At 62.2% G+C, this 15,881-nt stretch overlaps 1 protein-coding gene across 3 annotated transcripts; it reads right to left on the bottom strand.

Annotated features, from left to right (window-relative positions):
- Nucleotides 1–2,936: 2,936 nt before the first annotated feature.
- On the bottom strand, nt 2,937–15,206 carry GRIN2C (glutamate ionotropic receptor NMDA type subunit 2C). 3 transcript variants are annotated; one of them, XM_036341789.1, is made up of 13 exons: nt 15,001–15,102; nt 14,305–14,724; nt 11,230–11,828; nt 10,803–10,917; nt 9,705–9,916; nt 9,423–9,585; nt 8,952–9,105; nt 7,529–7,654; nt 7,093–7,322; nt 6,571–6,731; nt 5,941–6,128; nt 4,828–5,060; nt 2,937–4,410 (listed from the first exon to the last, which is right to left on the bottom strand). In XM_036341789.1, the coding sequence occupies exons 2-13, from the start codon at nt 14,707–14,709 to the stop codon at nt 3,328–3,330; spliced, it is 3,669 nt and encodes a 1,222-aa protein (XP_036197682.1). In that variant the 5' UTR covers nt 14,710–14,724; nt 15,001–15,102; the 3' UTR covers nt 2,937–3,327. The 3 variants fall into 3 exon arrangements, with proteins under 3 accessions (XP_036197682.1, XP_036197681.1, XP_036197683.1); XM_036341790.1 differs by having other exon boundaries at nt 3,328–4,410; nt 9,423–9,588; nt 15,001–15,206; XM_036341788.1 differs by lacking the exon at nt 15,001–15,102 and having other exon boundaries at nt 9,423–9,588; nt 14,305–14,709.
- Nucleotides 15,207–15,881: the final 675 nt, after the last annotated feature.

Raw genomic sequence — 15,881 nt, 5'->3', positions numbered from 1 at the left:
GGATTCAACAGTAGCGTAGAGGAGACTGAGAATCAAATCAATGATGTGGAATATGAGGAAGCAAAAAAACACCCAATTAAAAGAACAACAAGAATCCAAAAATATGAAGATAGTGTAAGGAGCCTCTGGGACAACTTCAAGCATACCAACATTTGCATTATGGGGGTGCCAGAAGGAGATGAGAGAGAGCAAGATACTGAAAACCTACTTGAAGAAATAATCACCTGGTGAAAGAAATAGACTTACAAGTCCAGGAAGCACAGAGAGCCCCACATCAAGACACATCATAATTAAAATGCCAAGGGCTAAAGACAAAGAGAAAATCTTCAAAGCAGCAAGAGAAAAGCAATTAGTTACCTACAAGGGAGTACCCATACGACTGTCAGCTGATTTCTCAACAGAAACTCCGCAGGCCAGAAGGAAGTGGCAAGAAATATTCAAAGTGATGAATAGCAAGGGCCTATAACCAAGATTACTTGACCCAGCAGAGCTCTCATTTAGAATTGAAGGTCAGATAAAGAGCTTCACAAACAAGAAAAAACTAAAGGAGTTCATCACCACCAAACCAGTATTGCATGAAATATTGAAGGATATTCTTTAAGAAGAGGAAGAAGAAGAAGAAATAAAAATATGAACAATAAAATGGCAACAAATACATATCTATCAACAACTGAATCTAAAAATCAAAATAAACAAGAAATCTAACAAACAAAATAACCTGGCGAATAAAATAGAATCAGAGGCCTGGAAGCATGGAATAGACAGATGAATCTCAGAGGGGAGGGGGGGAGGGGGTGGGAAGAGATTAACCAAAGATCTTACCTATGAACACAGACAGTAGGGTGGTGAAGGCCTGGTGCAGGTTGGGAACCGGGTGGAGGGGGAGCAAGTGGGGGGATAAGGGGGGGCAACTGTAACACTCTCAACAATAAAGATTAAAAATAATAATAAACTATAAAACAAAGAGTCAGACTGAAGCTAGGTCTCCTGACCAAGGACATCATGCCTGTTCTTTTCTAAGCTCTGCGCCCTCCCCCCACACACATCTCAGAAAGACAGAATGGGGCCCAGCGACAGCAGCAACAGGAGGGAACAGGTGAGATAGTGAGGATGCCCTGTTCCTGAGACCAGTGACCAAGGGCCTCTCCTGGGTCCCGCCAGCGTTGGGGTGTCTGTCTGGGTGGACCCACCTTGCTCTTTGCCACACAGGCCCTTGTGTATGATGATTGGACATCTCCGGCCTCCCTGACATGGTCAGCCCCCTCCTCCCTCCTGCCAGGCTTCGTCCCCTCCCCTGGATAGTGCAGGACCCTCCTCGTTGCCCCCTCGGAGGGGCAGGAGGCTGGGAAGCCAGACCAACACAGCTCTGAAGCTGCAGAAAGCGTCCTTCCTGCCCCTACTTCCCATCAGGCTCGCTTGTCCCCAGAATTCATTCCTAGAGAAGGAACGAGGCGGCCAAGAGCCTGGCCCCAGGAGCAGGACCGGCACCTCCTTGGAGCCGGCCAACAGCAGGCTCAGTTCCACATTTGGCCCTTAATTGTCTTTCCAGCTCTTGGTTATTAATGATCCTGGGCACCGAGCGAGCGAGCGGAGAGCAGCCTGGACCTCGTGACTCCTCCCAGCCCCACCTGCTGCTGCCTTCAGCCCAGGGCTGTGCTCAGACCCCAGGGGTAGAAGGGGTCAGGCTGGTGGCCAGCAGTTAACCCTCTCACCACCAGTGGCTGCCACCAACGTCAAGCTCCCTTCCAGGTGCTGGCCTGGCACTCACCTAGACTCGTACCCACCGCCTGAGACAGAGCCCCAGTCCTGGACCTGGGTCCATGAAACGCCAGAAGGCAGAGAACAGGAGACTGACAGCAACGGGCCGGCCGCCCGTCCGGGGGGTGTCAGGCTCTCCGGCCAAGAATGGGAGGGGTTAGCAATGTCCCACACACTACCGCTTCAGCTCTAAAAACCCAACAGAACATGGCCAGGTTTCGTGGCCCAGTCCCAGCAGTGGAGCCTGGAGACTGACGAGGGGGCGTGAGGAGCTGTGTGGGAAAGGGCACTGGGCAGGGGCCGCTCGCGGTGTGGGCATCCAGCTGTCCTCCCGGCCTCCTCCCCCCTCCATGGGGCTAATTTCTGCCCTGCCTCACTGAACTTGAACTTGTCGAGAATGGCAAGGCCTCAGGCTTTCTATGCTCTGCAGTTAAGGGGCCTGATGGCAGCCATCACGCTCACCGGGTTCGTGTTTGTGGAATGAATAGAAGAACGAGTGCCTGCTCGCTTGCTTCACAGTCATTGTGGGAGCTAAATGGAACCGCAGATGTGGAAACATTGAGAATTGCAAGCAAGAGCCATCAGGCCCGGGGCTGATGACATGTGACGGAGAAAGGAGGGAGGGCCGGGAGCCCCAAGGGAGGAGCAGGACTGGGGCTGTGGGCCGATTCTCTGACCTCCTTCCCGAGGAGTCCCAGTACCGGCGAGGCTGAGCCGTGCCAACCTGGGAAGTCCCTGTGCCAGGCTTCCAGGACCAGCAGGCCGTGCGGAGCCATCATGGAGAGAATGCCAGCAATGCCACCAGCCCCACAACAGACCTCCCTCTGCGTCTCCACCACGACAGTCAGGCTCCTAGACGGGCTCCTGGCAGGAAGGACACCCACAGCGCCTGGCAGCAGCCTCTTTTAAAGGAAACTGCTGGAGGCGCTCCATCCATCACCACCGAGCCCCGGGATGAGCACATGGGTCACACCTGGCACCGGGTGGGTGGGCCTGGCTCTGAATACCACGTGGCTCTGCCCCTGGAGCCTCCCTCAGCCTCTCCTCCCAGACACTCACCCAGAGGGAGCTCCGGCCTGCTCTAGGCAGGCGCCCCGCCTGGGAGGCTCCCAGGATGCTCCCAGTGTCCAAAGGTGCAGAATGAGGAAGCCAGGACCAGTGGGTTGTAAAAGGTTTGTTTAATGTCCCCACGCTCTGAGAAGAAACTCCAGCCAGCGGAGCAAAGGGGCGGAACCGCCCTGCGCCATCCCCGAGTTCCAGCCTCCGTGCTCCCACACCAACCCCCACCCCCAGCCAGGACCAGGACTGGCTGACAGCAGGAAGGGAGACGCCCTGCTCCCTGACTCCAGGTCCTGGGAAGGTTTGGGCACGATGAGGGGACAGCAAGAACCGAGCCCACACTAGGACCCGAGCTGCTGAGGTCACTCAACTGACCACGGAGGACACTGTCACTGGGCTCCATGGCCAGGATTTCATGGCAAAAGTCAGAAAAGCCCACGCCTGTCCTCCCTGACGCTGGCAGCGCCCCGTGGAGGACCCAGCTGACCAGGAGCCAGAGCAGGCGACACCTCACACTTCCGACTCCAAGCTGTTGATGCGCCTCCAGGTGCAAGGTCCCAGGAAGCCCTGCGTCCCACAGGCCGCCCTGCTGACCTCTCCCGGCCCCCCACTGTCCCTGTAGCCTGTCCTCAGGCCCAGGGTCCTGCTCCTGTGCCCCGGAGGCCCCCCGGCCCCAGCGAGCCAGGGGCCACGGCTGGCACAGGGCGGGAGGTGAGGGCAGACAGCCCTCCAGCAGAGCGGCAGGTGGGCATGGGCGCAGAGGCAGGCGTGCTGTCTGTGGGGCCAGGCGGGGACCCCTGCCCACGCGCGGTCCTGACAGGCCTCCCTGTAGGACGGCAGCCACAGGGACTGCGCCTGCGCCAAGCGCCCGCAGGCCGGGCGGCCGCACCGGGCGGACAGCGCGCTGGGCCGGGCGAAGGCCTCGCCGACCGCGCTGGGCAGGGAAGCGTGGCGCGCGCGGGGGCCCCGGGCCCAGGCGGCGTGCAGCAGGGCCTCCCTCCGGGCCAGCTGCTCCGGCCCGAGCAGGGGCAGATCCTCCGGCTCCGGGGAATCCGGGAAGAGCGGGAGGAAGGGCCGTCCCGACCGGTCGACTCGGGGGAAGGAGCTGTAGCGGCAGCGCTCGGGCGACAGGGGGCGCTCCGGGAGCGCTCGCCGCTCGGAGGCCGCGAGGTGCCGCCCGCAGCGCCGGGTCCGCCCCGGCCACCGCACCTCCCAGGCGGGCCGGCTGCACACCCGGGAGCCGCTGGGCAGGGGCGGCCTTGGCGTCGGGGGGCGGCCCGGCAGCTGCGGGGTCCTGCGCCCCAGCGCGGCGCGGCCGCTGCCTCCGGAGCCCGGGTCGGGGGGCCGGCGCGGGGTGGGCGGCCGGGGGCCCGGGCCGGCGGGAGTCAGGGGCGCGCGGCGGCTGCCCCACTTCTCAATGGTGCGCGTGGCGCGGTCCAGGGAGCTACTCACGCCGGCCGAGGTCACCATGTCGCGCGCCGCCTGCAGCATCTTGAGCACGCTGGCCTGCGCGGAGCTGGCCGACGGGTCGGGGCTGGGCGGCCGCGCGGGGCTGGCCGGGCTCTGCACCCCGCCGAAGCAGCTGTAGATGCCCTGGGCGGGGGCGCGAGACCCGCTGTGAGCGCGCCCTCCTCTCCGGGGCCCCTCCCTGTCTAGGCACCAGCCAGGCACCTCTAAGTCCTAGGAAGCAACTAACACTTGTTCCGCGCCCCCCTGTGCCGGGCCCTGGGCGGCTGTGAGTTACCCAGGACTCTCTGCGTCTCCAACAAGTTGACCCCTTTGAAAGCCGCGCGGGGAGTCAGGCAGGGAGGGTCCCCCAGAGGAGCCTGGCCGCCGCCGGGAGCCACCTGCCTGCGGGCGCAGCGCTGCTTTCCCGGGGCTGGGATGCCGCCGGCCAGGCCACTGGGGGGCCCTCCGTTTTTACATCTGTGAGCGGGGCCATGGCTACCTCTGACTTATCTGCGTCGGTGCCCCGAACGCTGGCGCTGCCTAGGGCGGGGCGGTACCCACCCTGCTGAAGGCCAGCAGGAGGTCCAGCCGGGACGTGCTGGGCACCGAGTGGCGCAGCTTCCAGTAGACCAGGTGCTCCCACGCGAAGACCAGCAAGGCCAGCCCCATGGCCACGAGCAGCATGTAGAAGACGCCCGCCATGTTGTCGATGTCCAGCTTGCTGCTCATCACCTCGTTCTTCTCGTTCTGGCAGATCCCCGAGAGCCACACCGTCTCCAGCTTCTGGGTCTCCCCTGGGCGGGGGGCACACCTAGCTCAGGAAGGACCCTCCCAATGCTCACCCACTTCTTGAGCAAGAAGGGTCTGGAGCCAGGGTGCCAGGCCTTGTAGGGCCACACGGATAGGGCCAGGCAGGGACAGGATTCGGGGTCGGGGCGTCAACAATCAGGTAGAAAGGACAGCACAGTGGGGCTGAGTGGGCAGTGCCAGCCTTTGACATCCCCGCCCCCCTCATGCCTAGTAAAACCTTGCTGGCTGGGTACATGTTATCAATCATTTATTCATCGAACACTTATTGGCCCCCACATGCCAGGCATGGAGCTGGGCACACAGACACAAGGCCTGGGCCCCCGAGGAAACCACAAACACCCCCGTGGTCCTTCCTCTCGCCGCTCTCTGGTCCTGATGGAGAATCAGACCATTATTATCGAATAGGGTTGGACTCTGAACTCAGAGCTCCCTCTGGGTTTGGGGGCAGGTTCAGCTGGACTCCTCACACATGGGAGCCCTGGTGCCAAGGCCAGCTGGGCCTCGACTCTGGGACTAGGCAGGCCCTTGGCACTACCCAGGTCATCTCATGATGGAAAAAGAAAGTTCAGCCACCCCCAACCCCACTGTGGCCTGAGCTCCTTCCTGTCTTCCTGCCCTCGAGGGACTCCCCAACCCTATTTCTCATTCCCTCCCTGCAAAGCCATCTCTTCCCCAGGTCTCCATCCAGTCCCTCCAAATCACCCCCCCACCACACACACACACTGTTCTAATCTCTCACCCCGGAGCCCTCTTCCTGGGGCTCGAGAACGGTGGTGATGCTGACCAGCCATTGAACAGCCGTCCCACCCAGGCTCGGTGGCCCACCCTGGACCCCCCCAAGCCCCCAGCAGCAACAGCACCCACCATCCCCCAGGAACTGCAGGAGCGCCAGGTCGATGGCTCGCTTCCAGTGGGACTCCTTCTGCATGGCGATGCCATAGCCAGTGGTGGCAAAGACCTTGCCGGAGCCAATGGTGACCAGCTTGCAGCCCTCATCCTTGCCTGCCATGTAGTTGAGGACAGCGGCATCATAGATGAAGGCGTCCAGCTTCCTAGGGACAGGCGGAGCCCTCAGGGCAAGGATCGTATGGGGGCCAGCACCCAGGAGGGATGGATGGCCACAGCCCCTCCCACAGCTCGGGGACCCCACCTACCCTCCTCCTCAGAGAGGCCAGGGGACTCTCTACCCCCAGAGGACACACCCTCTCTGCGCAGCACTTCTTGTCCCTAAGACCCTAAGAAGGTCACAACCTCCACCTCAGGGCAAGGTCGCACCCTGGTCAGCACCACAGCGGCACATCTGGATCACCTGAGAGCGTCCATTTTTGTTTCCGCCTCACTCTGCCCTAAGACCTCCTCACCGCCTGCCCCCAGGAGTCCTACAGGACAGTCCAGCCTCCCTGTCCCCAGCGAGGGTTGCTCAGGCCGGGACGGAGCTGGCCACTTGGGGAGACGTGAGGAGAGACAGAGGTGAGTGCAGGGCTGAGGACCCACCCCATCTTGAGGCTGGTGAGCGCGTCCTCCACGGAGCGCTGGTTGAACTTGACCATGTGGGTGTGCATGTCCCGGTAGTTGCTGCGAATATTGCGCTCCGTGCTGCCGTTGGGCACCGTGCCGAAGCGAAAGGGTGGGTACTGATCCTGAGGCCGCTGAAACTGCGGGCAGAGGGCGGCCGCCATCCGGGACCCTCCCCCAAACCTTCCAGGCACCACCTCCCCCACCCCCCAGTCCCAGCCCCATAGTCTGCACTTGAGCAGAATGGTCTTAGATTCTGCTCAGGCCACTCCTGTGGGGAAACTGAGGCCAGGATGAAGAGAGACTTGCCCAAGGCCACTTTGTCAGTGGACCTGAGCCATCTCTCCCCTGCCTCCCACCCCACCCCACCTCACCAGGCTCCCCAGCTCCTTCCTGCTCTGGCCTCCAGGTCACATTCTACCCACTCTGTCCCGTGTCCCACCCAAGGCCTGCTCCTGCCCCCGGCCTCCCCCCACCCCCTACTAGCCGTGGCCCCAGAACCTTCTTATCACTGAGGCCGGACACAGTGTCGATGTACTGCTCCTGGATCATGAAGGCGGCCAGGTTGGCGGTGTAGCTGGCCAGGAAGATGACGGCAAAGAAGGCCCAGACCAGGACCATGATCTTGCTGGTGGTGCCCCGGGGGTTCTCGATGGGCACCGAGTTGTTGAAGACCAGTGCCCACAGCAGCCACACGGACTTGCCAATGGTGAAGGATGGGCCCCCAGACTCTGGGGGTGAGAAGGGTGGACGCTGGGGTTCTTCTTGCCCAGCACAGAGGGGCCAGGTCTCAGCCCACCCGACTCCTCCGCTCTGTCCCCACTCTATCTTGGGTGGGGACCCCCTCCCTGGCCAGCCCCGCCCCAGGGCAAGTCCGCCCACCCCTCTGAGGCGCTCCGGCCCTGCCCCCTCCTCCCAGGCCCGCGGGCCAGCTTACTCTTGCCGCTGGTGAGGTCCCGGTTGTAGCTGACGGGGCTGAAGTACTCGAACATGAAGACAGTGAGGGCCACCACGGTGAGGCACATGACAAACATCATCACCCACACGGAGGGGCTGTAGGGCTCTGGGAACCGAGGGAGGCGGCTCAGCGGCCTGGGCCCGGCCCCTCACCCCACAGCCCAGAGCACAGGGTGGACAAGTGGGTCCCCATGGTCAAGGCAGGTTCCGTCAGCCCCAGGACTGAGCAGAGCCCCAGGAGAGACCCCACCCCCCAAGGGAGGTCAGGCTCTCCCGCCTTCTTGGTCTCTCATCCCAGCTGCCCTGGAACAGGGTCCCATCAGCCTCCTCCCAGGACACCTCCCTTTGACTTCACACGGCCCCTGGCTCTCATCCCCTTCTTCCCCCCACTTTCTTTCAGGAAAATGTCTATCTCCACGCTCCTTCCCGTCCCCCTCGCATCCCCCTGCCTGCAACTGCCTTCACCTGTACCCGCCGCCCCCCCCCCCCCCCCGCCCCGGCGAGCCTCAGCCCAGGAAGCCACATCAGCAAACCCAAGGAACTGCTCTGTCCTCCTCGCCACCCTCTGCGCCAGCCCCACTGCCCACACTCCTGCCCTGGAGCTCCCCTCCCTGGCCCCACGCAGATGAGCTGGCTGTGCTCCCCGAGCCTCCTGTCTCACTCCTCCTCCTGACACAGAAGCCAAGGCCCGAGGAGCTGGGAGGCCGACCTGAGGTCTCTGACACATCCTTTCAGGCCCCCCGAGTAGAAGCCATCGCTGCCATGAGCATCTGCTCCTTTGGTGCGATGCCTATCTATGAAGTGGCAGAGCAACCCTGCTCAGAGAGGTTCAGCGACTTGCCCAAGGCCACACAGCAGGAAGGAGCAGAGCTGGGGTTCCCTCCTCTGCTCCTGGCCAAGAGGTTCACCTGTCCTCACGGCTCTCTGTAACCCCACACTGCAAGTCCCAGCTGACCTCCCGGCGGGGCCTTGGGGCGCTCTGGGAAGGCCAGGACTGTCGCTGTGTCCCAGCGCCCAGCTGGCACCTGGCACAGGGGCTGCCCTACAAATGCCAATTTCCTAATCAAGTCAGAAATGAGCACCACTTCCCATGCTGGGGCGGGGGGTGGTTTCTCCAATGCCCCCAGGAGCTTCTCCCTTGTCCCGCTGTCCCAGCCGACTAGGCGTGTCCTGAGGCCAGCTGCCTCCTGGCTTTCTGTCCCTCACCTGGGACCACCCTCTATCCCACTCCCCTCCCGCCCCCGCCCGTGCACCACACCCAGGCTCAGAGGCACCCAGGCTGCTGTGCTTGCCCCGGAGGGCCCACCCCACACTCCTCATCTTACTCCTCATCTACCCCGAGCTCCGCACAGCCCCCGTGTGGGCCCCTCTGCCCAGAGCTACCCCTGCCCACCGAGCCGCACCCAGGAAGGCCGACGGGGACACGGTGCCATTGCTTCTCGCCACCATCACGCTGATGCCCGTCTCCACGAAGGGCACCGAGAAGTCCACGATCTCGGAGCGCTCCTCATTGATGGTGAGGGAGCCGATGGCCATGTCCGCCCGCTTGTAGTACACCTGGGGCCATGGGGGCGGGGCTCCCACACTGGAGCTCTCTCCCCGCCGACACCCCCCCCCCCAGCACCCCCAGCCGAGTCAGTTCCCCCCTGGGGCCCTCAGAGCTCCGCTGGCGGGCTCACCACCCCAGGGGGCTTCGTCCGTGACAGCCCAGTCGCCCCTGCCAGCTGGGAGACCCTCAGGAGCTGGGCCGGGGCCTCCCCTCGAGGATCCCCAGCCCAGGAGGAAACCCCTTAGGACAGATGGGGTGGCTGAGGGGGTGGGGCTTGGGCAGCAGGGCTGGCGGCCGGCTCAGGTGGACCCCGGGGCAGGCCTACCTCGCCGATCATGCCGTTCCACACGCCGCGCACCCTCTTGCCGTGCTTGCCATTGGTCACCAGGTACAGGTCGTAGGAGAACTTGACCACCTTGGCCAGCTTCTTGAGGATGTCGATGCAGAAGCCCTTGCAGCAGAGCTTGGTGTAGGGGGCTGTGTCCCCGCTGCTGCCACCGAGAGCGCCAGGAGTCAGCCGGCAGCCCCTCCCCGCCTGGCTCTCCACCCCAGCGCCTGCCACCCCCACCGCAGCGCACGCTCCCGCCTCCCGCCAGTCCTCACCGACCTGAAGGTGTGGTTGCTCTGCCTTCGGCAGGGCACGGTGTTGGGCACACAGCCGCCGGTGCCAGGGTCCGGGCTCTCCACGATGACAAAGGGCCGCTCTTCCAGCGTGGCCACCGTCAGGTGCCGGCTGTCCACCACGGGCTGCAGGGACGCACTGTAGCGAGGCCACACCGGGTACTTCATGTGGAGGACACCGTGGTCCCAGCGCCCCACCTGCAGAGGGTGATGGGCCTGAGCCTGGGACCTCCAACCCTAGGACTCCCACCCTCTGTGAGGCCTCTGGGGGTGGGGGGGGGGGGCGCCAGGGCCTGAATCCCAGTCCCACACTGGAGATGCTTGGAGCAGGACAGAGCAGGGCCTGGGGCGGGACATTTGCTCAACAGAGGGACTGGGCAAGGGGCTGGGCCTGGGCCCCAGGGAAGATCCCTGCAGCCTCCTCCCACTCCAGCACCTGCCTAGAGCCCAGCCCTGAGTCTGTCAGTCATTTTCCACACTCACTTTCCTGAGCTTAGTATGAAGTCCTTAACCCAGCACCCCACTCTTCTTCCTCAGTCTCCACACCACCAAACACATCACTTACAGATGCCCCACACCCTCCTGCTCCTGTGTCTACACCGGGTTAGTATTCCTTCCTGGCGGGCTCCTACTCACCCCTCCACAGCCCAGCCCCAATGTCCCAACTGCTGTGATGCCTTCCCCAGTTTCCTCCTTTAAAAGCAGAACTAATTCCTGCCTCTCTTCTCTACTCCCATAATGCTGTGCACGCATCTCTACTCAAGCCCCCATCTCCCCAAATTCTATTTGTTTACATGTCAGCCTGGCCAGCACAGCTGTGGGTTACTCCTCCCACAGGGGCAGGACTACGTGATAAGGTAAGTTCTGCAGTGGAGGGGGGCCGGGGTGTGTGGGAGCCCAGAGCTGAGGGGCCTCACCCAACCTGGGGACCCGGAAGGCTTCCCCGTGGAGATGTTTCAGCTGAGACCTGGGGATGAGGGGCTGGATGAGGGACAGAAGGGACTCTCTGCTCAGCTGTGGGCACAAGAGGGGGCGGGTACACGGTGAGAGGAAACGGAGGGCCCTGGGCTCACCCCCTTCTCACCATCTCCCAGAGGCGGTGCCGGTTGAGGGCGATCACCACCATGGTGGGCTGGACTAGGTACCCGCCGGGGCTGAAGGAGAAGTCCCGGCCCTCCCAGGTGACGTTCAGTAGGTGCCTGTAGGTGAGGGAGAAGCCGGCCATTCCCTTAGCCCTGCCTGCAGCCCCCTCCCCCCGCCCACCTGCCTCACCACCTGACAACAGGGAGCATTTATGGTGTCTTCTGTTTCCCTGTATTGACGGCCACCATTCTCACCGCACCCTCACACCCCCTATCTTTTTTTTTTTTAAGATAAGAAGCTAAGGCCCAGAGAAGTGAGGTAACTCGGTCCCAGGCACACAGCCAGGGAGAGATGTGGCCAGCGAGACCAAGCTCACCGCCACCCAGGTCCCCTGAAGCGCGCACCCCCTGCCCTGGGCAGGTGCCCACCTGTGGAAGGCCTCCCGGGCAGGGCTCACCGGCCCGGGGTGGCCGCGGCAGTCCCCAGCCGGGGCGGGCAGGGCGCCGTGCTGGCGCCGGTAGCCGTGGGCGCCGAGGGCCAGGATGGCCACGCCGTCGCGGACCTTCTGGCGCAGGCTGAGGCGCCAGCTCTCGGTGACCACGCTGATGAGGCCCACGGGGAAGACGGCGGGGGGCGCGTCGGTGCTGCCCAGAGCCAGGCTGGGCACCAGCCACACGTGCCCGGGCCCCACCAGGCCGGCGTGCGCCGCCTCCTCGAACAGCACCTCGGCCTCCTCCCGCGAGCAGTAGGCCACCAGCACCGGCGCGTCGATCTGGCGCAGCAGGCGCTGGGTGTGCGCGCGCGTCCCGCCGGGGCCCAGCTCCAGGGTGAGCACGTCCAGCAGCCGCCAGCCCAGGTAGCTGGCGTCGGCGACGGCGCGCACGCCCTCGAGGAAGAGCGCGTGGCCCGGGTGCAGGCTGGTGATGACGGCGAACGCGCTCCAGTCGTACTCCTCCAGCACCTTGAACAGCACCTGCAGCTGCTGCTCCAGGGACACGCCCAACTGCAGGAAGGCGGAGCCCGGCTCCTGGGGGCGGGGCGGGGCCTGAGGGGCGGGGCGAGCCGAGCCCCGCCCCGCGCCCCAGCGTCGGCGCCCCGGTCAGCCCTTAGATGCCTTGGCGCTGAGTCCCGGGAGGCCCAGCCCCGCAAGACCGCCCTCCCGCCCCAGACGTGGTTCCGTGGTTCCGTGGTTCCTAGCCGCTGCCGCCCGTTAGGTCACCTGGAGGGTTTTCTACACGCCCCTGCCCGGCCCGCCCTGGAGCAGTGTCAGCGTCACCCGGGAGCTGGTGGAAATGCAAATTCTGGGGCGCCTCGCCCACCTGCGGGATCAGAACCTCTGGGGTGGCGCCCGGGAATCTGTATTTCAACAAGCTCTGCGGGTGATTCCCGAGCGCCCTGCTTTGGGAAGCGCTGTTCCAGACCAACCGAATCGCAGTCTCGGAGTTGGGGCGCTGGCTGTCGGGTCTTTGGAAAGAACTGAGGGTGGAGAACCACCGGGCTGAGAGCTGACATCGGGCCCAAGGTCACGGGGCAAGGGCCAGCCTCCACGGAGCCCTGGGAGGAGAACGTTCCTCCTCCACCTCCGCCACCACCAGTGCCCAGGGCACCGCCAGCTCCAGCCCGGCCCCTGCAAACCACGGCTCTAAGGCTAATGCCAGCCACTCCCCTAACTGAGGGTTCCCTTGCGGCCACCGCCGCCCCTCCAAGATTTCACCGAATTCCGACTGCCCCAATCTTTAAAAAGAAAGAAAATAAAATTTGGGAAAACTCTACAGAGCAGGTAACCCAGTTCTTTCAACAAACAAATGTCAAGGAAAAAGAGAGAGATGGAGGAGAGCCTAGAGACAGACTCTGAAGTCACATCAACCAATTCCACAGGGGAACCTAACTTGGCTCCTGACTCAAGCAAAAATAAGCTTCTCTGGCCCTAACCGGTTTGGCTCAGTGGATGGAGCGTCGGCCTGCGGACTGAGGGGTCCCGGGTTCGATTCCGGTCAAGGGCATGTACCTTGATTGCGGGCACATTGCCAGTCGGGGGTGTGCAGGAGGCAGCTGAATCGATGTTTCTCTCTCATTGATGTTTCTAACTCTCTATCCCTCTCCCTTCCTCTCTGTAAAAAATCAATAAAAATTAAGAAAAAAAATAAGCTTCTCTGGCGTTTCTGAGACAATGGGGGGAATCTGAACAATGGCTGGCTATTTGATGATGTTCCGGAATTTTTATTATTTTTGGGTGTGATAATAGATGGTGGTTTCTTTTAAAGCCCTTATCTAGCGGAGAGACACACGTAAAGATTTATGGATGGAATACTAGGGTGCCCGGGCTTTGTTTTAGTAACAGCAGGGGCGGCCTGGGTGGGGGTAAGGATGGGCAGGGTCGGGCAGGGGTGGATGGGGGCACATCCGGTCGCTATACTCTTCTACCTGTCTGTGTGCTCAAGGCTCTCCGTAACAGAAATAATCATAAAGAAAGGCAACTCAGATCAGCCTCCCCGGAGCACATTCCTCGGCTCCCCACTTAGGGCAAAACCCAAATGTCCTCCCACGTGGTCGGACTCCACCTCCCTTTCCAGGCTCCTCTCCGTTCTTCACCTCGGGGTGCTCCCGCCGCCTGCCTCTGCCTGGGACACTCCCTCCCATCCGCCACACCCACACCGCATGCCCCCTCCCCTCCGCCTCCAGGCCTCGGCTTCCATATCCTTTCTTAAGAGCAACCCCCTTCTCTGAGCAACCCCCTACCCAGACGGGCCCGCTGCCTCCCCTGTGGTGTCCTGTGTTTTTCCTCCAGAACAGTGGACTGTTGTCTAGAACTTTCTCCCCACAGGATGGAAGCTCTTTGAGGGCTTGCCTCCCCCATGCTTCAGACAGTGATGGCCTCTGGATGCTCTCTCCTGCAGGCACATCTCCTGGGTCCCATGCCCAGCCTGGCCCTCCACCCCCGAGTCTAGAGCCTGAGCAGGGAAGGCCAGAGAAGCAGAGAGAAGGTGGCACAGCCAGGGCTGCCAGCACAGACAGAGGTAGGCTTGCCACCTGCCCACCTCTCATCTGGAGAACAACAGGTGAGAGCAGCCCAGAATGGTGATCTTCTAGAACAGCGGTTCTCAGCCTTGGCTGCACATTAGGATCACCTGGGAATCTTTTTAAAATCCTGATTTCTGGGCCTCATCCTCCGGAAATTCTGTTTCTTTGTTACTAATGTTGTGGCCTCACCCCATAACAAAGAAACAGAATTTCCGGAGGACGAGGCCCAGAAATCAGGATTTTAAAAAGATCCCAGGTGATTCTAATGCGCAGCCAAGGTTGAGAACTACTGTTCTAGAACATCATTCCCACAGCCTTCTCCTCCCTCCCTCTCCTCCCTCAGTCTCCACCTCCCTGTCCATCCCACCCTATTCCAACTTCCCAAGGCCTGAGTCTCCCCCTGGCTCAGACTCAGCCCTGCTCCCCCAGCCTCAGCCTGGCTCCAGACCCAAGGGATGAGGGGAATGAGTTTGAATGGGCACCTTGGGGGTGAGGACCACAGCGGAGCCCCCACTGATGCTGAGGATGGGCACGTGAGTCTGGGAGGAGATGAAGTCGAGGATCTGGGCCACGGCCTCGGTACCCACGTTGTCCTCAAAGACGATGCCATGGACGCGAGCTGCACCCAGGAGCGTGCAGATCTGGGTGAGGAGGCTGCTGGGGTTGGTGTTGTTGACCCCCACGGTGAGTGGCTGGATCTCCAAGGGCAGGTCCAGGAAGCTCTGGGGGGTGAGGCGGGTCCGGGTCTGGGCCTGGGCCTGGGGCGGCCCCGAGCTGCCAAACACTACGGCCACCGTCACAGCCTGCTCGCCTGGCCCCGCGCCCAGCCCTGCCCAGGCACCGAGGAGTGAGGTGAGCAGCAGGGCTGGCCCCAGGGCCCCACCCATATCCACGGGCGTGTCCTGCAGAGAGATGAAGAGAGGCACAGGGAGGGAGAGGAGGCACAGAACAAGATGAGCAGACAGACAGGAGGTGACGGCACAACCAGAGGGACACACATCCAGAGGATAGAAGGGAAGAGGGGAAACCCCTCCACAGAGAGGCAGAGAGGCGGACAGACAGACACAGACAGACAAAGAGAAAGAGGCAGAGGTTAGCTGAGCCTCCCCAGGGCAGCGCCGAAGGGCAGGGCCTGGGAAGAGCTCGAGCCGGGGTCCGTGCTCATTAACCCCATTCACCTGTTGAACAGCACGATTGGCTAGAAAGCCAGACCTTTGGGAACCTGTCCAGCTGGGTTCTGCCCGAGGAAGGTTTGGTGTCCAAGTGCATGGATTTGAGTCGAACAGACCCGAGTTCAAGTCCCAGTTCTGCCGCTTACTAGCTGGGTGATCTTGGGGAAGTTGCTCACCCTCTCTGAGCCAGGTTCTATTGCCTACAATAATCACAGAATCTACTTACAGCAGTGTGAGGGCCACCCACTGTGATCAGCATCCTTATCCTACAGGTGACAGCCCTCAGCCCGGTAAGAAAGACAGCTCTGTGACACTCCCCTCCCCTCCCTCCACCGCCCCCCCCCCCCCATTCTCCATTATAAACTGAATCTAACATCCCCAGGGGCCTTGCTCTGCGAGGCCCGCCTGGCACAGAGCCCCCTCCTCCTGCATGGACACCCCTCCCCTCCCCCACGGCTGCAGTCGCAGCAGCTCTTCCACAGCGAGTGGGACACCGCCGACCTGTGCAGGGCGTGGGTCGGGGTCTGACACACGAGCTGCTTCCCGGCCACCACTGCTGTGTGGGACCTTTTAAACCGACCCCAGAGCCTGCCATGTGCATCTGCTACACGAATGTCATGGCTTTGGGTTGGGACCAAGAGCCAAGCCAGTGAGCGGTGCCCACTGACGTAGCTCTCCCTCCCAGCTGGCCACCGGCCATAGCTTTGCAGCCCGCTCCCTCTTCATCTCATCCCCAGCAGAACTTCTGAACAGGGGAACGCCAAAGGGTGACTGGGGTGGGCCTGCTTGAATCTCCGAGAAGAGGATTTGGGGCTCATTTCGGTGCCCTTGAGACCTCCCCCGTGTATGGTCTCCTACTGGCAGGATGTCAGCCTGGAGACACAGTG

The sequence above is a fragment of the Myotis myotis genome, unplaced genomic scaffold (genome assembly GCF_014108235.1).
Source record: "Myotis myotis isolate mMyoMyo1 unplaced genomic scaffold, mMyoMyo1.p scaffold_m19_p_17, whole genome shotgun sequence".
Taxonomy (NCBI): domain Eukaryota; kingdom Metazoa; phylum Chordata; class Mammalia; order Chiroptera; family Vespertilionidae; genus Myotis; species Myotis myotis.
Note: the sequence above shows the minus strand (reverse complement) of the source record. Positions and strands in the feature narration are given on the sequence as shown.